The sequence below is a fragment of the Pan troglodytes genome, chromosome 20 (assembly GCF_028858775.2).
Source record: "Pan troglodytes isolate AG18354 chromosome 20, NHGRI_mPanTro3-v2.0_pri, whole genome shotgun sequence".
NCBI classification, from domain to species: domain Eukaryota; kingdom Metazoa; phylum Chordata; class Mammalia; order Primates; family Hominidae; genus Pan; species Pan troglodytes.
Genome location: NC_072418.2, coordinates 33,645,173 through 33,668,647, shown reverse-complemented (window position 1 = coordinate 33,668,647; position 23,475 = coordinate 33,645,173). Strand labels below are relative to the sequence as shown.

General features: G+C 48.6%; 1 protein-coding gene across 18 annotated transcripts in view; it reads right to left on the bottom strand.

Moving 5' to 3' along the window:
• ZNF536 (zinc finger protein 536) overlaps nucleotides 1–23,475 on the bottom strand; it is a 489,082-nt gene that overhangs the window by 135,250 nt on the left and 330,357 nt on the right. For 2 of the 18 annotated variants that reach the window (XM_016935604.4, XM_512560.8), the window contains one exon: nucleotides 20,125–21,031. The exons of the other annotated variants lie outside the window; for them this stretch is intronic. In XM_016935604.4, coding sequence (XP_016791093.1) covers nucleotides 21,024–21,031 — 8 coding nt within the window. In that variant the 3' untranslated portion in view covers nucleotides 20,125–21,023. Of the gene's footprint in view, nucleotides 1–20,124; nucleotides 21,032–23,475 lie in introns of those variants that run through there. 18 annotated transcript variants of the gene reach the window in all.

Here is a 23,475-nt window from a genome sequence, read left to right as displayed (position 1 = left end):
GAAATTGCCGGGCTGACTTTACAGCATCTCTCCAGAAACCCCTTCAGATTCCACCTCTGAACTTTAAAACAACAATTTTATTTAGAGAGCTGATTTATTCGCAAGTAAATAGGATACAGGGTGGGTGAAGTAAAAAGAACCAGGAGGCAGTTATTGGATTTATCAGCACAAAAGCCGCACTGTTGCCGGCAACAGAGGCTCTCCCGTCCCTGTACCTTTCAAAACTAATATGTAACCATATCTGTTTTAAAAGAGTGATTCATTTTCCTCCCATTGCCTGCGAAACTCTCTTCATCCCCACCACAGGAAACTTGAGTCTGATTTTAATGAGCTTCAATTGGAATGTGGCCTTTGAAAAGTAGTGCATTTGAAAAGATGGAACATTAAATTTTGTAATGATGTAAAACATCTTCAATTTTTGACAGGACAATGGTGCTTATTGTACTTTATGAGTCCACTGGCGATTCAAAGGTCACTTTGTATATGACTCCACAGACAGGGGCAGCACTGAATGAAAATTAGGTTACATGTGATCAGCTTTATTATTAATCAGACGAAAATGGATTTTTAACATTTTTCTAATGAGCAACAGAGAAAGAAGAAAATACCACGAATAAAACTACAGAAGAACTAGAATGACCCAGGCTAAAAATGTACCATGGCCATATCTAAAAACGCGCTTTAAATCTGCAATACTTAAATACTATCTCAAGGAATAAAATGCAGCTGCATATCTTGGTGTCGTAAATACACAGAAAACTGCTGAAATACCTACTCTAATTTACTATCTCTGTCCTTTGTTTATAACTAACTAATGAACTGATTTCTCTGCACAGTATATTACCCCAACCCCCAAGAACACCAGGCTGGCTGAAGTTGTGTCACTATTTCCATGATAAATCCTGTTTTTCGGGGGTTTATAACTCAGCTGTAAATATGTAATTCAGACTAAAACTTGGCATACAAGGCCTTAACCACGAAGCAAATTTACGCCACAACTGCCACTCCACCCCCATCTAATTTTTTAAAGCTTTCTTCTATGTGTGATATTTTGGTATTAAAGAGCCGGGGTATTAAAATGAAGGAGAAAAAAGCATGCACAATAAATAATCGTTGAAGAGTTGGTGGCTTTTGCTTTCATTTCTTACTCAAATCAAAAAGCTACTTTTCAAGATGCTGTTTGCAAAGCCTATCAAGGTGTTTAAGAAACAAAACAACAACAACAACAAAAACCAGACTTCAAATCCCAAACAAATCAAACCAGGCAAAAGAGTATTTAAAGTACAACTGTGAGGAGCATGTGATCCAGGGAAACTGAGGCAGGGAGGTGCTGGCTTGCAGAGTGCCTCCCTAAAGAGACATGCAACTCCAGGAAAGGCCGGATCCTCTTGTCTGACTGTTCCCCTTGGAAGACGGCTGAGTTGCTGAAAGCATTGCCCAGGACAAGAAAGCCTCCAGTCCCCACGTGGACCAGGTGGATTTGCAGGAAGAAAACTCCACAAGCCTCACTGTGAGCACCCAGTCCCCTGGGACTGGACACTGTGGGCTGCAGAGGGAAGTGAGGCAGGGGGTATGGATGGTGCATGGCAGTGGGTCCCCATGACCAGCAATAGAACCTGGCTGTCCAGCCCACAGTATCAGACATGAGAGCCACTAGCATAGAAGAGCACAGCCTATCTGCAGCTTCTGGACAGCTGTCAATTCCCCAGGAGGTCAGAAAGAAGTCAATAAAGAAGACAGAGGAAAAAGATTGAAGTTCAACCATGAAACTGGGGCTCCCAAGATGTCAAGGACAGGGGTGGGGCTCTGGAGAAGGAGGACCCAGGTGGGGCTTGAGATAGCAGTGGAGATGGAGGAACGATGGGGGAAGGAGACAGAGTGGGAGACGCAGGCTTGGAACAGAGTGTCCTATCTGCATCGCCACTGACACCGGAACAAGGACCTCCATCCTGGGCTCAGTCACCACAACAGCCTCCTTCCCGGCCTCCTACCTTCCCACCCGTGGGTCCCCCACACCCAGCAGCCTGCTCTCTCCAAATCGTCTCATGCCCTGCAGAGGCTTTCCTTCCTGCCTGGTGGAAAAGCCAGGGTCAGAGGCACTATGGCATCTGTGGGACCCACTGCAAAAGAGAAATGCAGGACCCTTGGCTCAAACATCATTAAGAATTCCAATGTGGGCACAGTTGACCCTTATACCACGAGCCGAGCCCTTCTCAGTGTAGGCCTTAAGGGACTGCATGGGTCGCACACCCCATGAAGCTGGCCTCTGCCGGAGTCGCTCTTGTGGCCACAAGGCCTAGGCCATTTCTGTGACCCGTCCCTCCCCCTCTTCTACATATTCTCTCTCCAAAGTTCTCTGAACTGTACATGCTGCTGTCCTCAGGGCCTCACCCAAGTGTGTGCCCCACATCCTCCGAGGAACGCACTGGCTTCCTTCAAATCCCTGGGTGTCACTGCACAGGCCTTGTCTCTGTCCACTTCTGGAAAGTAGCAGCACCCCCGGCACTCCCTAACTCCTGGTTTGCCTTATTTTTCTCCACAGCCTTCTCACCATCTAACCTACCCGTTATTCCATTTGCCCACTGCCCTCTAGATTGTGAGCTCCGTGAAGGCAGGGAGGAGTTTTTGCCTCCTTTCTGGACCGCTGGGTCTCTGATACCTAGGAAAGGATCTGGTGCACAGGAACCATCAGGAAATATTTGCTGGATGACTGAGCAAGACAGATGTCGCTACTCCCTCAGTCTCGCTCCTCTTGCTGCAATAGATGGTGGTGGCCACCTGGGCGGGCAGGATCATCTTCAGGAGGCCAACAGAGCAAGGCTCTGGATGGGAGGGGTGGTGTCCAGCCACCACTGACTGAGAGGTCCTGGGAGTAGGGGACCATACCATGCCAACAAAGTCCTATCCCATGGAGGGGCTGTCCATGGAGGGAAGTGCCCAGCGGGGCATAGCAAAGGAGAAACAGGTTCACAGGTCTAGGGCTTCTGGCTGTTTTTGTGCATTTCCATGCCCTAATGTTGAGAAGAGTGCCTGGCATAGGAGAGATGTTCCATCAATGCTTGCTTGCTGAATGAATGAATGGGTAAATTCTGCTGCAGAGTACCTCCTGACCATGTTTCCTGACAACTCAGTAATCCCCTGCACAGACAACAAGGAGTGGAGGTAAGGACTACATGAGCAGAGACAGGCTGTGTAGACCTGTCCCAGTGTAGACTGACAAACCCAGATGACGAACTACAGCCCACAGCCTTCCTGCCATCACTTTCCGATGCATGGCTGCACTAGACTAAATTCAAGCCATGCTAGACCTTAGCCTCTCACCTTTAAAAAAAAAAATCGAATAGGATTTAGCAGAAGTCAGGAGGGAAAAACTCATTGATTAAAAAATGTATTTTTAGTTTTATTTTATAACAAATACATAGATATTATAGTATACAAACAGATAGATCTATACACTTGATCATGATGAAATGCATACCTTCAGTTTTGTTGCTGTGACATGGCCTGGCCTGGCATGAGCTCTTCACAGCATGGGATTACATGGGCTTCAAGCTAAGTGAGCATGCAAGCTCCCCTGTAAGAAGAACGCTGGATTGACCGGAAGCCAGAAAGGCCTTAAGGCAATGCCTGTCTCTGCTGAATCCTGCCCTTGCTATTCAAGCCCAATGTCTTTGGCTGGACCTTGGGCATCAGTGAGGGAAAGAGGTCATTGCTATTGTGACCAACCGTTAGCATCAGTTGAGCACCTAATGGGGGCCACCCACAAGCCAACTTCCCCAAGGCAAGGTATAGCTCAGCAGCAGGAGGCAGTGGGCTTGGGAGTCGCACCTCTGGGCCTTTCTTTGCAGAGGAACCCACCTGGGATCCTGGCTTCTTTTCTTGAAGGGTCTCTTCCCCCAGTCTTTCATGCTTACCCTGGTTCTCTGATACCATTGCAAATTCACCCCCATGCATGGAGAACATCACAAATAGTTTTAGGGTACAAAATAAGCCTTTCTACATGTCTTCTCAAGTTGAGAGCAGATAAAGTATTTTAAGGCTGCTATAGTTCCTAATTTGACCTTTTAATTTTGGGAAATAGATACTATTGCAGCTAGTATGAAAGGTGGGCTACATTTTGCCTCCCAGAATGGCATGCAATGCAAACAATATAACAGCCAGCTGGGAGAAGAAATACTAAAAAGAATCATCCAGAAACAGCTATTTATTTGAAAGCAGTTTTCCCTGACAAAAACTGGGATTTTGGAAGAGAGCTGCCCATCCTGGCAATAGCTCCTCTGCACCTTGGGTGGCACCACCACTGTCATGGCCATCATGTTGGAAAGTGTCCAGGAGGGGCTGAACCCCTGCTGGTCACGGTCAGCATGGAGTGAAACTTCATGGTGCAGGCAGGTATGAGCAACCATCTGCCTCTCTCCAAGGTGGCTTAACTCAGATGTCCAAGGATTGGCCCACGTTTTCCAGGTGAATTTGTTGTGTATGGCCATCAAAAGTCCTGACGAGCTCCTGCTCTCTATCCATGTGATACCTAAAAGGAAAACGGGTGGGTGTAGTTCAATCCATGGACTCTGTCATGGACAGTCTTGGTCCGTGAGGACAAAAGACCTTCATCTTGGGGGAGTTGGAGGATGGCTGTGTTTCTCATAGTATCATGTTTCCAAAGTCTATGACCAACCTTCTAAGTTTCAACCTTTCTTTTCACCAGGAATGGGGGGAGTGTGCAAATACTGAGTTATGATGCCTCCCCTAGGCCCAGTAGTCCTACTGTACAACTGGTCAGCCTCAAAAGACACATCAGAGTCCCAGGAACAGGCAGAAGTATTCCAGGGGAGCAGCATGAGCCTGGTATTGGGAGTCAGGAGACCTGGGGCCCTAGCCCTGCCTTTCACTACCACAAACTATTACTAATGCAAGTCATTATTTTCTCTTTGAACATCAGCTTCCCCATCTATAAAAACGGGAAAAACAGCCCCAAGTCCCAGCTCTGTTGACCACACAGGGCCATCGAGAAGCTTGGATGAAACATCAACATCTGGGAAAACCTTGGAAATCCTGTTCACTTACACAGGGATCTCTGGGTCCTGAGGTCTAAAAGCCCTCCAAAACTCTGTTCCTCTCTCATCTGAGGGTCTTTGTCTTTCCTGTGCCCTCTCCTTAGAATATGTGCCCCCCTCAGATTTCTGCACACTGGTGCGTCTGGTGCAGGTGGGTCTGAGCAACCATCTGCCTCTCTCCAAGGTGGCTTAACTCACATGTCTAAGGGTTGGCCCACGTCTTCCAGGTGAATTTGTTGTGTATGGCCATTAAAAGTCCTGACGAGCTCTAGCTCTCTATCCATGTGATACATGTAATACTGGCTCTAGTCTCTCTCCAATGTCCCCCTTCAACAAAGAGGCCTTCCCTGCCCTCTGGGGTATAGAATCCTGACCTTCTCATGTGAAGGTCCAGCCCTTCCTCCTGCCTCAGCATCTTCATATCACTCATCCTATGCCGAACTTATTTGTTTGTTTGTCAGTGTCCCCATAGAATGTAAGCCCCGCGAGAGATGTCATCTTGATTACTCTGTTGGCGACCATCCGCCAACGCTGTGCAACAATGCCACATGTGCTAAAGTACATGGACAAGTAACCATGCACCTTCCCCATGACGGAATCCTCTCCTTTCTGACAAATTTGGAGAGAATGCTGTTTCTTCGTTCCCCAGGACAAGGCTGCTGGATGGCAGGTGAGGTTAGGGAGTGGAGGGTAGAGGGGTCACGGTATTTCCAGAATGGTCGTCCACACAGCGCAAGATCTGCCCCCTGCCCCTCCTCTCTCCACATCCCACAGCTGCCCCCCTTGGGTGCCCCCACTTCACATTCTGCTCTTAGGACAGGGGCCTGGGACCTTAGTGTGATGAACACCCCTCTCCCATGAATGTGCGAGGGATAAGCCTGCCTTCCCGTGAGAGGCAGCACACAGAGACCAGCCTCAGGAAGCAGTAAGGAGAGTTCCTTTTCCAGAGAAGGGCTCTTTCAGTACTTTTTCTGCAAGTAGTACCTGGTCCTAGCTAGAGATAACTACACAAATCCAAAGCCATAGCCCATGACAGTTAGGGCCGCATTAAACCAAGATGCCCACCTCTTACCCATGTTTCCAAGTGGCCAGTCCTTCTGCAGGAAAAGGTGCCCCAAAGCTGCAGGGACAAGCCACACAAACACCTTCCTTGCTTGGATGTACAGTGACAGCACTCAGAGGGATCAATTTGGATGCGTGAAAACAAGACCACCCCTTGTCTCTGCTTCTACAACCAAGGGCAAGTCCTCTCTCCAACCTCCCTATCAAACGTGACCTCTAAGATGACTTCTATCTCTGATAGCCTAAGATTCTTTCATTTCATCATGGAGGGCCCAATGTAGGCCTCAATGAGCCCTAAAAATAAAGCAGGCTGTCTAACAAGGCATCAGAGATGCTGTGGGGGAGACTCATGCCTGTGGTGGGAGGGGCCTGAGACCGTGGGAGGAAGCCGGATGTTGGGATCACACTGGCCAAAGGTCACAGAGAAGCAGGAGCAGGAAGTGGGCCTGGAAGAAATGAGAAACATGTAGGGCCAGCACCAAGAAGGGGGCATGGACTGCAAAGAGTCGTTCTATCCCTCTGAGTCTTCCAAGTTACTTTCTCCGCTTTGCTGCCATGGCATGAAAACAGATAAAGATTCCCAGGTTGCCTTTTACATCTTTGTTCAATGAAGGGGGCACGATCGCTCATGATCCTCACTGAAGAGGGCTTTGGGCATCTTGACCCCTACTTAGCCTGTGTGTCAGACACACTTGCCTTGGAGTTCTTTGGGAGATTCCCAACTTTATATTTCACTGAAGTCCCGAGCAGACCTGCAAAAGCCATCCTCTGCCTTTTGGCCTCTCTCAAGCCTCAAAGACCACCAGTAGAATGGCCTCACCTCTACTGGGGACACAGCTTGAACTAGACTTTTGAGCAAACCAGCCCACTGGTCATCCCCTCTCCCAGGAATGACCCTTTTGTCAGAAGAGTACCCACAGTGCTTCTTAAAGAGGAAAATGTGCTAAGATATGAAAAACTAGAATCAAAAAAAAGGGGATAAAATGTAACTGTAAAGAGACTGACTGCAAACAAGCCTGCTTGTGTCGATGTGGGGCCAGTTAGATGCTCCACAGGTCCTGCGTGAGGCCCACTTATCTTCCTTTGAGGAGCTGGGGGGCAGCTGACCACCTGTCCAGAGGATGTGTTTTGATAACTCCCAGAAATAAGAGGGTGTTTTATGGGGGAGTAATTGGGCATATTCCCTCCATGACTTGAAGTCAACAGGCAGCCCCTACAGCTGGCCCTTCTAGGTGCTATCAGCAGCGAACGCTATTTTCATGGCCAATTTATTAGAGACTCCATGTTTTTTGAGGAGACGTCACCAACACAAAAAGGGGTATATTTATTGATATGCTTAAAATATAGGTTTTTAACTCAATTCCTTCACCCTTAAAAACAAAGTAAAGAGATAGACAGATACAATTATGTTCTGACTGTTTTCCGCCAGCCTGTCCAATGGGAACGTTTGTATATAGTTCTCAGTGGCGCTGAAATCTGCTTAGGAAAGCAACAAGTCCTTTGTTCTGTTGACAACGGTTATTACAATTAATTCATTTTGTGATTGGTACTTGCGCTGAGTGACAAGGTGTTATTTTACCTCCGTAAAAGTTAAAGTGGTAATATCTACGTGCACAATAACAACGTGGGCTTGCTATCACTCACAGGGAGAAGAAAAGGCTGGTTCCCGGCTGCCTCTGCACCTGCCACCCTCTCCGTATCCCACGTGCCAGTTTGAGTTGGGAGGAACGTGCTGGGTTACTCCACTTGAAGTTCCTGCCTTCCAGCCCACCCGGCTTCTTACAAAGTTTTTCATCAAGGCCTGAGGTCTGAAGGTGACAGGATGTGGAGGGAGGGTTGTCCAGGGGGCACGCCAAATGCCGTGGTGTGAGCTGCATGGCAGGGCACGCCACTTGCCTTGTCACCATGAGTCCAACTCGGAGTTTCACTGAGAGGCCTGGTTCTCCCCTCTGTGCACCAAGGTATCTCAACCTTGGCACTATTGCTACTGATATTTGGGGCTAGATAATTGTGGTAGGGGCTGTCCTGTGCATTGTAGGCATTTAGCAGCATCTCTGGCCCCTGGATGCCAGAAGCACTCCCTTCCCCAATATCTCCAGACATTGCTAAGTGTCCCCCAGGGGAGAAAATTGCCCCTAGCTGAGAACCACTGCTATCCACAGCCCCCGGGGCTATTTGCTGTGTTGTGGACAGAGGGTTCAAGAATGCTTCTCTGGGCCGGGCGCAGTGGCTCTGTAATCCCAGCTCTTTAGGAGGCCGAGGTGGGTAGATCACTTGAGGCCAGGCATTGGAGACCAGCCTGGCCAACATGGTGAAACCCCGTCCCTACTAGAAAATACAAAAATTAGCCAGGCGTGGTGGTGCATGCCTGCAATCCCAGCTACTGCAGAGGCGGAGGCAAGAGAATCACTTGAACCCAGGAGGCGGAAGTTGCAGTGAGTGGAGATCATGCCACTGCACTCCAGACTGGGTGACAGAGCAAACTCTGTCTCAAAAAAAAAAAAAAAGAACGTTTCTCTGGCTTCGATTCCATCTCAAGCTCCCTGAGGAGGTTGGCTTCCTCACCTAACCCAGAGACTGAGTGGCAAGGTAGGTCCCATCATAGCCCCCACAGGAAAGGGCACAGGAGGATGACAGACCTCTCGTACCATCAAGAAGGTGTGGCAAAGGAGAATGGAGGAAGAGAGAAACCAAACACCTCCCCCAAGAACACGGCTGCAGAGCCCATTTCAAAGAATGCATGCATCTCCAGGGTAGCCCAGACTTTCCTCTAGCTAGGATGATCAAAAAATGGCTATCGGGTCTTCTAACCTCACCAGGGTATCATAAAATTTATTACGTGATATATACCTCAACACAAAAAAAATGTTGAACAAAATTCATCTCTACTCATTATTAGGGATTTCAACAATTGCACACTAGGCTTAGAAAAATTCTGGTTATCTGAGCACTCCAGGGGCTTTGCTTCTGGATATGTGGTGCGTCCTCTCTGCTCATTGATTCCTATGGATTCATCATTTAGTTCTCCATTTAACTTCCTTATGCAGCTACCAGCTCATCACATCAAGGAAAAGATGCAGGATGAGGCAAGACCATCCTGGTTCTAGGTGGATTGTCTCAGAGAGGGCCCAACTTATTTTCAGGAGGAGCAGTAAAAGCAGGGGCCCCGAGGGGCAGGGCTGGTGAAGACCATGGTCCTGTGACCTGCTGCCCATCCCTTCCCCTTCAGAGCAGCCCAGTTGCTTTTCTGCACCAGACATGCACTGACAAAGCCCTAAATCTTTGCCCCCATCACCGGGATCCCACTGTGCCAGAACTAAGGGCCTGTCATCTCGGCTGCCCCAGAGCATGCCTGGGCATTGCCAGTGTCCCCAGCCAGGCTGACACCCCTTTCCAATGAAAAGCTCAGCAGATTGGACCTGCCCTGTATGTCTGCCTTGGAATACCATTGACAGGGAGTCATAGAAATCCTCCCGAGTTTTTTTTTTTTTAATTAGCAGTATTTATCACCTTCTCAAAATCAATTGCATATTTTAAATTAAAACAAATGACTATTTCTAGACTAATCAATACTTGCATCTTTGCCTTTTAAAAAGTAAAAAGTTTAATGTAAAGAAATCCTCATCTTTGCTCCCATCAATTCCATTTTAACATAATTCAATATTTAATAAATATAATCCTCTTTGTGCAGAACAATGTCATAGAAAATGCAAAAGATTTCAGGGTATCCAAGGTCTCGTGAGGTGGAAAATGATGCCTCTTCCCCCGGAAACTCCCAACCTCTGGGTACTTTCCTCACCTTCTTCACATATCAGGAGCTGTTTATTCCTACGAACTCTAAAAAAAAAATTGGGTTTATGTATTTAATGATTCTAAAACCAAAATGCTACCTACTGTCTGCACAATTGCCATTTTTATCTCTTTAAACTTCTCCAGCTTGACGTTTCTAAAAGGGCAAAAGCAGAAAACCCTTATATAATACCTAATTTGTACATCTGCGGTTTCCTTCAGACTGGTACAGGCACCATATGTTTTTAATTATCATAATAGCCCTAAAGAACCTGTTCTGTGGGAAACACATATGATCCTTTTATTACTGGTTTGTAATTTAAACAGTTTTAACAGAAAAGGTCTGGCTATCGGGGAGTGACAGCCTCAAAGGCCTAAGATCCCAGCCATCGACCTCTGGAAGCTCAAGTTCAGATCCCACCCACCGAGGGAGACCTCCTTCCCCCTGCCTGACAGAGGTAATTGGGCACATGTGAAGCGGCTCTGTGGGACCTTAAAAGACATAATCTGGGATCTCCAATGACGCCGGGTTTTGGTCAGAGTCCGGCACAATGAGAATAAGGTTGATAAATATTATCCTGGTCTGACCTCCGCTGCTGTCGCGGTTGGGGGCAGGGAGGGGCAGCTGGAGCCCTGGGCCACCCACTCTCTATGCTCCCTCAGACCTGGACCTCAGGGAACAATTGCAAGGTGGGGGTCAGGTTTCCTCGGGGCCCTCTCGCTGCGGGGGAAGGAGGGAGATGACAGATTTTTGCTTTTTTTCCCTGAGGCTGGAAAATGACTGAATAAATATAGCCCTAAAAAGAACTGATTCACAGACTGTGACATGGAAGGACTCAGGGTTATCACTGCGACTTTGTCATTTATGGAGAGGTGAGGACACTGAGGGGATAGGAGGAGAGCTCCTCAGGGTCACGTGGCAGGTTCAAAGCCACTCTGGTCACAACCCAAACACCTGGTCCCTACCCAGTGCCCCGCCCACGCGCTCCAAGAGCCACGTGCTCCCCAGGCTCTGTCTCAGGTTAGGATCGCCAAATCGCAGAATCGTGGCTCAGAAATGCCCCATTCTCTCCTGACATGAGCCTGGCAGGCTGGCAGGAACTGGCTGTTGTTATGTACTTTTCGTTGGTTTCTTTATTTTTGACGCATCTCAAATGTGTATTAAAGGCACAGAAAAGCACCCGCAAGGTGAGGCAGCTGAGTGGCCACTCCCAGGGACCTCCACCTCCACTGCCCAGAGAAGCCACTCCCAGGAACCGCCACTACCCGGAGAGGCCACACGCGGGGACCGCCACTACCCAGAGAGGCCACACACAGGGACCTCCACTGCATGGAAAGGCCACAGGCAGGGATCCCTCCACTGCCCAGAGAGGCCACATGCAGGGACCCTCACTACCTGGACAAGCCACTCCCGGGGACTTCCACTACCCAAAGAGGCCACATGCAGGGACCCCCACTACCCGGAGAGGCCACACGTGGGGACCTCCACTGTCCGGAGAGGCCACAGGCAGGGATCCCTCCACTGCCCGGAGAGGCCACTCCCAGGAACCTCCACTGTCCTGAAAGGCCACACACAGGGACCTCCACTGTCCAGAGGGGCCACATACAGGGACTTCCACTGTCCGGAGAGGCCACAGGCAGGGATCCCCCCACTGCCCGGAGAGGCCACTCCCAGGGACCTCCACTGTCCAGCTCTGAATCTCAGCCCCGTTGTTTACATGCGAGTGATCTTAGGTGTGACAAGATGCTGCTCGGTGCCTCAGTTTCCCCATACTTAAAATGAGAATAATAAATACTCCATCCACATCCTTGGGTTTTCATGAGGATGAAATGTAAGAAGCTAATTTGCACTCTCATCTGTACGGAGCTTAGAACAGGACTTGCCACAGAGGAAGTCTTTATTATTTACAACTTTGCTTGGAAGGTTAGTGGGTGAGTTCGGAGGACCAGATCCTGCTGCTGGGATAAAGGGAGCCGTTCCTTGGGCATGGAGATATTTTGGGGAAACAGTCATCTGCCCCAGACCCAGGATGCCCCCACACGGCTGGTTTTTGAACGGAACAAAACGTCCCGGTGGTAACTGATTTCTGGGTGACCCCTCATAGACACTCAGGGTGTGGGGCAGGGTTAGGAGCCGTGGCTGACTGAGTTCTCCTCTAGGCTGCCCAAAGGCCACGACTGATTTTACATAGTTGCCCTGAAAGTGACTTTCTTTATTCCACGACTGCTTGATTTTAGCATCCAAGCGTGACCTGGGATATTTTATTACTTTGTTTTTTTCTGTTTGTTGGTGGTCACAGCCTGACGTTATAAATGCTGTGTCTTGGAGGACTGGTGTGATGCGGTTGATGACACTGATTGCTGTCATCTGTGAGATGGGCTATCAGGTTCCGTGCTTGGCACTGGAGGTGTGTGTCTCAGGGAATTCCCCTCCCTGACTCTGCAACAGCTATCCTCACGCCTGGTGTTCAGCTGGCCAAGCTGAGGCTCAGAGGGGCCCCCTGGAGTGGGAAGGTCATAACCTGAGGCGCTGGAAGAGTAGAAAATGACAGCAAGAGCAGACAGCAGGCATTGGAGATGACAGAAGGTGGGGACGTGGGAGGGGGTGAGGGTTTAAAAATCACCTGTGGTGTACAGCGTTCACTATTCAGGTGACGGGTACACTAAAAGTCCAAACTTCACCACATGCAATGATATAAAAACAAACAAAAATTTAAAAAGAAAAAGAAAATAGACAGTGGGCAAGCCATCTAGCATCTCTTGGCCTCAGTTTCCTCATTCATAAAATGGGTTCTGATAATGACAGAGGGTGTCTGGTTACGCAGAAGTGGCTGGGGTCCAGAAGTGCTGAAGGCCTGGCAGACCTGCGGGCTTCACAGGAGGGTGGGCCCCCACCGGGCCAAGGCTCGGAACAAGTCCGGTAGCAGGCCAAGTCTCCCCAGATCACCCCATCTTTCCTCCTCTGCAACATGCTCTCTCCCCGGGTAAGTAGATGGAGCCGTCATTCACTCAGCCGACCTTACCCTTGAAGAAGCAGGGCAAGCAGTCACAAGCCCAGATTTGGCTTCCTAACTGACCCCAGAAGACCAAAAAGAAGCTCTCTGATAAGTTAAAAAAAAAAAAAAAAAAAGGAAGGGGGTCTACACATTCCCCACCCCAGAGGGGTTGAGCTTTCCTTTTGGCAAAAAGAGGAGCAGATGGTCACCCTCGTTTGAGATGTCAACGGTGACCTCTCAATGCAACAAACAGAAGTGCATCTTAATCAGAGCTCTTCCCGGACAAGGCGATGGCACGGACCCGCCCCTCTAGGAAGTAAGACCTTCTTAATCACAGCACTGCAGCCACAGTGGCTGTTCTCCACCCCTGCCTACCAGGTGCCAGCCCAGCTCTGTGGCCCCGCCGAGCCCAGGCAGGAGTGGAGCATCTCCCCGTTTCCAATCCTTGGAGTCATAACTCACATTACTTCCATCCCATCTGCACCCAGTGAAGGCAGAGCAGGGAAAAGAGCATAAAACACAAAGTTCCCACAGACAACATCTGTCTCAGTGCAAACAATGGACCATTATCTTGTAAATAATTCTGATTAAGCTGCAGCATTTCCTCCTGAAACTGGCGGTGGGAGTGGAGCAAGCAGGAGGAGGCGCTGCTGGAGCTCCAGCCCGAGCGCCAGGGGCTGCGCTTGGGGGTCTCCCTGACCCTCGAAGCCTCCCCAACATCCCTACCCACAGCCACTGAGCACCCTTCTCCCCAGCCTGACCACCAGGACCACCAGCAGTGGGATGGCCCATCCCATCAGCCTGGGCACCTACCAGCCCCAGGAGGCTTCAGAAAAGGTTCCCTGCCAGGATCCTTTCACTTCTGCTGGCCTTCTCTCTCTCTCTCCTCTTTACCCATTTCTTCCACTCTTTCCTCTCCTCCAGATGCAACCTCCACCATTTCTCTTCTACTCTCTTCTTACTTGTTTTCTCTCTTACCTTCTCCTTTCCTTTTTTCTTTTTTTTAGGTCTTGCTCTGTTGCCCAGTCTGGCCTCCACCTCCTGGGCTCGAGTGATCCTCCTGCCTCAGCCTCCTGAGTAGCTGGGAGCACAGGCATGTGCCAACACACCCGACTCTTTCATTTAATTTTATCTTCCCAGGTCTCCAGGTTCTCTTTAATCCTCCTCCTTCTTCTCTTTGTACTGCATTTGCACTTCTCTCCCTCTGTCTTCATGCATTTCTCTTCCTTTCAGCCATTCACCCCTCTCTTGTTTTCTGGTCCCCTTAGCCCTTGGGTCCTCTGTGGCACTCTCCCTCTCCCTTGGTCCCCCCATCCCAGGCCCCTGGGGCTAGGCCTCCCCGCTGTACCATCCCAGAGACACCTTGACATAGTGGGAATTGTGTGTGTCCATCTGGAGGTTCCAGGCCTGTGTGCCCCAGCCTGTCCTTGGGCTCATCCGCAGGGGTTGTCAGGCTGGGCAAGGGGCCCTTAGGAATCCCTCTTCCCACCACTAGAGCATCCGTCACGCCCAGCGCCTCTCCCTCCTGTGTCTTCTGGGATGTGAGGTCAGCCTGCCTGGCAAACCCCAGTCCCATCACCCACCTCACACAACAGCTCCTGTTGCAAAACCCACTGTCGCGAAAGAAAACTGGGGACTTCACAAAACCACCCCAACATGACATCCAGGTGTTTAACCTGTGCAAATTAGAGGGGATCATTCACTTTGCAGCGGCATTTACCTCAAAGGCTTCAAGAAAATTCCCTTTGTGATTTAAAATTAAATTACTGGGTATCATTTAGAAAGGACAGTTCTAGAGCCCAAAGGCTTAATGAAACCCAAAAACCACTGATACAAGAATCTGGGCCACCGATTGGCCACGAGAGATGATTTTTTAAAATTTCCTAATGGTAAATACTTTCTACCACTAGAAAACAGTGAAAACAGCTCAGTTGGAGCCAATGGGAGTGTGTCTGTCCATCGCAGGAATGGGCTTGCTGAATTATCATATGGGTTCCCCAACAGACCTCCAGATGTGTTCACCCCAGGGATGGGAAGAATCCCAGATGGGCCATCCAGAAAGAGACCTTCCAGCGGTGAGTACAAATTGGCAAGGATGAGGGTGGGGCACCATGATTTATAATAACCTGCCCAGATTCTCCAGCCACTCAGCGGGGTTTTACTGGGCTCTGGGTCTTCATCGAAGCTCTGCCTGGAGCCTACATGGCTGCAGAAAGCCTAAAATAATTGAAATGAGGGTGACTCGACAACCTCCAAGTTCTTCATATTCACTTTATTCTCTTAAGGGATACACGAGTGCCTCATTTGATGGGTGATAACACTGAGGCAATTGGATTAAGAAATGCCTATGACAAGATATCCAATTGAAAGCAAAAAGCCAAGGACTTGTGGGTTTCCCATGTAGAGACAGAGCATACTGTTCCAAACTACCCCGGGCTTGCAAGCTCAGAGTGATTTTGAGTGACCAAGGGAATTCTCAGGATGGAAAAGTGGGATGGTCACAGGCACAGAAGGAAGTGAATGTGAACTGCTTCCGTGCCCCGTGAGTGCAAGATGAGAGCCTGAGCCCGTGTCTCTCGGTGCCTGGGTTCCCACCCTCTAAGTGTGATGGATACATGTATTGAAAGGGAGCAGGAGGCACTTTTATCCGAAAGGGAACTCCTGGATTCACACATTGGTATCTGTAAAGCACTCAAAGATAACCTGATCATCATAAAAAATACAGTCTTCTCAAGTTCAACTGTGAGCTCGACAGGTTGAAAAATAAAAGAGAAAAAAGTCAGATAATCAGGTTTTTCTTGCACTTCCATGAGCTGAAAATCCAGTTTCATTGATCTCCTTTCTTTTCTTTTCTTTTACTATTTTAACAGACTTCCACAATTAAAAGAAAATCCTCAATGGTCTTCTTCTAATTTAACAGAAATATCTTCAGGATAAGGCAAGTTTCATATGCCCGTGCACTGGAATGGCAGATGGCCTTGCCCAAATAGAAAGCCCGCATGCTCTTATGCTTGTGGGAAACCAGAACACATCCCAGGGGCCCTACTGGTATGGGGACTCCAGGACTGACAGGGTCCGGAGGAGTCATCTGAAAAGTGAGGACTGGAAAAAGGTGGTGGAGACTATAGAGTTTAAGACCTAAGAGGGTCCGGAGCAGACATCTGGAATGCTCCCTCCTTTGGCTGAGAGGAAAATTGTGCCCAAAGAGGACACGTGAGTTGTCTAAGCTCCTTGGAACATGATTGCTTCAAGGTCTTTTGACCCCCAGACCAGCCCGCCAGTCCTTCCTCCAGTAACCTGGCCCCTAAGCTGAGAGGCCATGCACTTCCCTCCCCACAGGAGCCATGACCTGCACATCTGTTCTCATCTGTGGCTCTGGTAGGTCTGCGACTTTCTGCAGGGTACCCAAGAGGGTGTTCTCACTTGAATCAGATATTGTTGGTTCCTCATTCCTTCCCTTCTGATTATCTGATTATCTGGCAATACCAATGGCCTCTTGCTTCATTCTGCCTGAGGGCTTTCTCTCACTATGGGAAGAATGGTTGGCCATCAGGTGGGCTGGAGGGACCCTCAGCTGCTGGGAGAGGAAAAGCTGGTGTGTAAATACCCCGGCTCCTTCTCCACATAGTACCTTAGAGGACCCCCAAAGGGGCTGAGCCCCCATGGTCCTGCAGTACTGAACCTCTCATGAGTGCCCCTGTGCTTGTTGATTTACTTGCCTTCTCTGTCTCCCTTCCCTGCTCCCTCACTCATGCTTCCTGGGTCACCTCCCATATCTACTGCCTGCATCCAGGTCCTTACCTCAGGATCTGCTCTAGGGAGACCCAACTAGGTCACCAAGGAAGTCTTAGGGGATTGAGAGGACTAACGACCCCTCTACTTGACAAGAAAGAGCTAATCCTAGTGTGAGTCCCTAATTATCCACCGGGGCCACTGTGCACCCCAGCAAAACCACCTTCAGCCCTTCCCCAGGTGCAGGGCACACCTCGGAGTGGCCTGTCCTCGTGGTCAACCCCAGCTCTCTTCCCGGTAGAGACAAATCAAGAAAAAAGCAACTTGTCCATCATATAAAAAGAGCAATAATTTGGTAAATTAATTGCAAATTTGCTTTCCCCGCTTGGTTGCCTTTCTCCTTTTATGTGGATAATTGAGAGCATATTATGTTAATTTGACAACAACAGAAGTTCAAAAAGAAAACTTAACCTTGTGAGCAGTGAGTTACCATTAGATGGGTGTGTCTGGACAACTCCACAAAGAACATGAAAGACAAACCCCTCGTGAAGCCAGCCAATGTCTGGATGCACAAATGGCTATTTTTGCTAATGAAATAGCTGTGCAGAGTTCCCCAACTTTAACCTTGAAAATGCGCATCCCTTGCTCCAGAGGCAGAATCTGCTTACGCAGAGACAATATTGCCAATGCGCTGCTGCCGATTTGGGGATGTAATTTAATCATCGGGAAGTTTCTTTGAGAAAAAGTGACTATACTTATGGAATAATCATCTCCCAACATTTAGATTCTTTTTCTCCAACCAGAATATCTACAATCTCATCAAAGCAAACACACTTCCGAACATGTGTAAATAGAAAAGTGGATCTGAAGACTCTCTTACTGCAAGGCACTCTGCCCTTCCTTGGCCTCTCTCATCTTAAGTCACAGATGTCTCCTTGGAACTCTGCTCCATATACAATGGGGCGGGGGGGTGGTCTCTTATCCAGACCAGGGTGTTCGTGTTAGGAAGGGTCCAGGTCTCAGGCTGAGGGTAGATCCAATGGATGATGTTTACGTTTGCTCCAGGTCTGAATTCAAACGGGTGGGGTTTGTTATAATCCCACATGTGGATGGGTGGTGGCTTGGGGGAAGGTGGGCTTGTTATATTTCCACATGGGGCTGGATGGTGGTTTACAGGGGAGGTGGGCTTGTTATATATCCACGTAGGGATGGATGATGGTTCATGGGGGAGGTGGGCTTGTTATATTCCCATGTGGGGATGGATGGTGGTATATGGGGAAGGTGGGCTTGTTATAATCCCACTTGGGGATGGAAGGTGGCTTAGGGGGAAGGAACACACAGGAAACAGAATTCCTGACCCCCTTGCAGAGCTGTAAAATGAAGTTGGCTCATTCCACAGAACTGAATCCACCCAGCTCCCCGGCAGGCAGAAGACGGGATATTCCCAAGAACACGCAACTGTTGAGAAGGAAGTTGTTAACCAGGGATGGGGATGATGAGGAGGAGGTGGATGGGAAGCAGGGGGAGTGTACGGCGTGAGTGCCCTGAAATGAGAAGATGGGGAGCAGGATGGAGCTGGCTTCATAAAAGCAGGAGAATGAGAATCCACAAAGGCCTCCTCTAAGCTTGAGAAGTTTCCACCGGGGAGCAACTCAGGAAATACCCCCTGCTTTAGAAACAGAAATGCTTCCGAGTCTTCCAGCTTGGAGATCCCGTTAGGGGGATTGGGCCCCCATGGAAAGGAAGAGAGAACAGCAGACGCCTGAATACACGGCTCCAGGGAGCCTTCCAGGCTGTCAACGCAAAGGGCTGGGAAGATCCGTTCCCTTCAGCAGCCTCTCCCTCACTGGCTTTGCACTCCCTCTACCTCCAAAGCCCAGCCCCCCACACGCCATCTATACCCCTTTGGGCCCCATCCCAGGAGGACTGGCAAAACCCACAGGTGCTATGGTGCCCCAGGTTTGCAGGAAGTGGGCAGCGGGGTGTACATGACCGGCAGCGCCAGGAACAGTGTGCTCAGCCCTGGACAGAGGCCCCGAGAAAAAGGCTTGGAGGAATTTTCCCTCGATGTGCACCCCATTCCCCTTGGGGCAGGTCCTTAGACTCAGGGGACATTGCAAATAAAGAAAAACCTCTCCTGGGGCCCTACTTCTTGTACAGGCTTGGCCTATATACACTGGCAGTGGAAACTGGCCCTGCCTAAATGTGGCCACACAGACCTGGGGCCTGGAGGTTAGGGTCATTCACTTTACCTTTGCTAGGCATTTAGGGATCCATCACAGTTTCCATAGGAACCCATGGTATGTGCTCCCAGCTTCATATGAAGGGAATCAGGCAACAGTCACGGGCACTGACCACCAGAAAATCTGACAACCTTCTTCACAATCGACATTTTCTCTTTGAAGCTTTTATCGTGTCTTCTCAGACTCCGAGTCTCTCACTTTTTACCTCTTTCCCAAAATAAAAGACAACCTAATGCCATACTGTGGTCTTTGGAGTCAGAGTCACTTGAAAAGGTTTTATGAGAAATACCGGAAGAAATGTTTCAACCAGCTAGGGTGATGCAATTGTCCTGTTGCGGAGGCCAGGGTTGTTCAATGAGCATTTCTGGGTTTCCGTTCCCTTGTTACACAGAGGACACTTTATTTGGGGTTGTGAAGAACGGACTTGGGGCTTGAGATTGTGTCCTATGAGATTGTGTCCTACCCCCAGTCCCCCAAAAGGATCAGTTAGACAAGGGCTCAGGGATGGTCATTGAATTTAGAAATTTACAAAACACGTCCAAGCAAAGAAGCTTGGAAACACCGTTGAAATGGCAGGACCCTCAAGTCCAGCTCACGGACCACAAAACCAAGCAACACAAGCAAAAAGCAAAATCGGTTCTTCCCACACCTGTCTCCCCACCAGGAGGCAAAGTGGAAGAACAGGCAAAAGCCTGTTACAGCAAACACAAGTACAGTCCGAAAAGGTCAGCAGAACATAAAGATTCCCACCTCCGCGAATCCTGAGTCTCTTCATTACAAACTACCCCTTCGCAAGATGAAAAGAACATGTTCAGATTTGCTGAAGGGAGGCTGGGTGTCAGCGTTTCCACATCTGGGATGGGGCATGATGGCCGGCATACTCCGTGCCCAAGTACCCCCCACCCCCACCACCCCAGCCACAGTTCCTTTGGGCGGTTGTGGGGTCTAGACACCTAAAAGTCACTTGTACAGAGAAACGGGCCCGTGTCGCCTGGCTCTCCCCCACCCCCCACAGTCATCCACCCAAATTGGAAGGTCCTTTTCCACTTGCATGTTTATGAATTGTTACTCACAGGGCCCACCTAAGAGTGGATAGAAAAATGCAATGATCTGCCCCGGCAAACAGCCCAAGAAGCAGGGTCAGTGGCATTCCCTGAATGTCCTGTTGAGGCTTCCAACAGAGAGAAGAATGTCAGGGGGTGAGGGGGGTGTTGCGGAATGAATTAACATAATGACTCCAAACTGCACTAATGTTTCACAGCTTTTTTTTTTTATTAGCAATACCAAGATAAGTTATTGAAGCATTTTTAGTATTATTTTACATTCCATTCATAAATGACCTAACTTGTAACTCAGCATACAGCACACTTAAAGATATAGTTTGACACTTATTCAGAAAGCTACAATTATTATAACTTACATGCCTTCATTACCAGGAACACCTTAATATATCTTCTAATTACTTCAACAATACTCTGTTCCAAAGCACACGATCACCCCGTACAAGTTTACATATTTTGCTTCAATCACCATTTTTAAGTTGTAGATGTCAAGGTGCTATTCACTGAAATTTTACTGTCATCTGCTCCTGGTTAATAGGACGACCTGACACAATATTAAACTAGCAATATTTCTGCTTAAATACTATGGAGAAAGAGAATTACTGCACTTTTCTGTATTCTTCTAAAGTGTTACAAAATACAGGACAATCAGACACAAGCAGTAATACCCACGAGACCACTGCAGGACCCACCTCTACACGCTCAGGTGAGCTGGTGGAACAGCCCCGCACCCCCAGCCAGGTTGTCCACAGGTGAAGGGATCTGTCATCCACCAGCAGTTGTCACTCAGGATTTATGACTTTGAGGGAGTTTTCTCTCCTGCTCAAGTTACTAAGCCTTTGCAATCCATGACTAATAGTGGAACATATGGGGTAATATTTTTAGCCTCTGACTCTCTGCTATATATACTGTAGATTGGTGCGCCGTGTGTATACACATACCTATGCCAATAGTAATTATTTATTCAACACACATATGTGTATACATTCTTCTCTTGACTTTACACGATTAACAAGCTGCAGATAACCACCGAGGACCACGAACAGACAAGGGCAAGTCCAGATAGACCGACTAGGACAGGGAGTGTCACTTACCTGCAAGAAAATGTGCAGATTTATTAAATAATCCAGAAACCATCAGGGCTAGAGGCATTTGAAAGCAAGGGCAGGGCCACATCCCCTAATCGTTTAATGGAATAATGACAATAAAGTGGTATTTATAAAATTTGGTCCTTCTGTCTCTGGCTAAAGCAAGAATAGTCAACATGATTAGGGCAGGTTGGCAATTAGACGTCGAGGTGCTGTTGATCAGCACTAAGTAATAGGAGATAATTACTGCTTATTTGAAACCTGGGCTTTGCACACAACATCCGAAATTAAAAAGAAAAAGAAAAAAGAAAAAACCTGATGCCTTCAGCAGGTAAGATGTAGCCTGTGTCTAGATAGTTGTCAGTTTCAACCAGCGCTTTGATTCAGCAGTCTAAAAAGGTAGACGCCAGTGCTTAGGCCCAGGGTATCTGCACCCACTTAAGACATGGATGGGCTCACACTGTTCCTATTTCAGATGGCGGTGCCTGGGTCTGATTGGAGAGTTTATATTTCCTCAGTGATGTGGGTGTCTGTTCCGACAATACTCTTCTCTCAATACTCTCTTCCTCCCTCCCAATCTTAAGTCATTACCAGGGGTGGGGAAAGGTATATATATGTTTCTTTTTTTTTTTTTTTTTTTTGAACCAAAGAGGTTGATTGCCCTCTCCTCTCACCTGGACTTGGTCCTGAGCAGTAGGATTCATGCAGTCTGAAGAGAATATGGACATAGCAACTAAAATTAATGCTACCAGACTTCTCTCCTGATTCAGAGGCCCTGTTGATTCAGCCAGTAGCTTTTGGAGCCAAAAATATGCAGCAAAAGGAAAGGAACATAAACAAGGCTAAATGTCACCAGTGTTTGCCGACTTACAGACACCATCCATTTGTTTGTTCTGAAATGACGAGTGGACCATTTGGCAAATACAATGGTATTCACACAACAGTTCTGTCATCCTGCAGTGCAAACGACATCACGTCAGTGGCATTCCCATTTAATTTAAAAAGAGGGAAGGAGAACAGGAGAAGAATGCCTTTGGAATATGGAGAGAGCTGCCATCCAGAGAGGCTGCCTCTCCATCAGACACAGTGCACACAGCAGGGCTCAGGATGAGGGCTGGGGAGAGCCCGCTCCAGGTGCTGATTTCTGCAGGAGATCCCAGGGGACATCGCCTGTGTTTGTCCCTCCAGAGTCAAACAGAAAAGCTCTGCAGCAGGTTGTGAGGCAGCCAGCAGGGGCAGAACAGGGCGGTGATTTGCATTAACTCACAAGGTTCTGCCCTTGGACTTCAAGGCAGGCCAAATGGTCCTCCCTCCTGGGGTCTAATGTCAGGCCCCGGACACACAGTATGAATGAGAGCAGGCCAGACCATAGAGGTCAATAGCTCATCTGTAAATTATCCAATTGGGCAAAGGAGGTGAATGCAAAGGTGTGCTTTATCCATAGTCTCTGAGGCCAATCCATGTGAGAATCAGCTCACAAAAAAGAGAAGGAAGAGGTATGAGAGCACATTTGTCTTTGAATAAAGTAAGGCAGCAACAGAGACAAAAAGATCTTGCAGTGGAGATGCCCCAGGTCTCCCACACCCTCAAGCCAATTGCCTTCTTGTGCTGGCTGGGTACAGCCTGCACTCCCACACACTCGGCAGATTGGGATTTTGTGGTTGTCTTCCTATGCCATTTTCCTACCTTCACCTCCCTTCTTCATTAGAACCTGCTGGCTTCTGGGCCACACTGTAGACTCTTGCACAAGATGAAAAATGTACCAATGGCCATAGCCTGTGTATCACAGCCTATACTCAGGGTGTCTGCACATATGCGGCCCTCACTGTGTATTTCATACCGCAGCCATGGCCTCCTTCCAAGTCTCTAACTGACTGCAGACCTTTGCCGTTTCTTGGTCAAAGACTGAGGCAGGGCAGGACTCATTTCCTACCCCAAGCACTTGCCTGGTATCAGGAAGAGAATGGAGTGGACACAGAAATGGTGTAACCATTGGGAGGGGAGGTCATCACAAAATTGCCAGAATCATCTTCAAAGCAAACTTCCCCACATACCAAGAAAGAGCTATCAACCATGCATCACGGCAGAAGTGAGGAAATGAAACGTGCCTCTCTAACACTGATGGAGGTAAGGTTGATGCCTGCCATGCTTAAGGGACGATTGTGACCCGAAGATGTTTGCACACTGACATCATTTCCTTGCAACAGTTTCACGTGGATGCTGAGCTCCGCGACGTCATGCAAACTCAACTGAGAAGCACTGATCCAAGCTCTTTTATCTCTATCATCTATTTCATCCCTACGCTTCCTTCCATCAGTGAGGAAACAGGCTTTCACAGGGCAAGCTTGTTTCAGAGACAACACACAGCCACTGCCCCCTTCCTCTTCTGTGTGTGCTGGCTATGAGGGGGCAGCTCTGGGTTGCACTGTGCTGGAGTGTTCTCCTGGAAG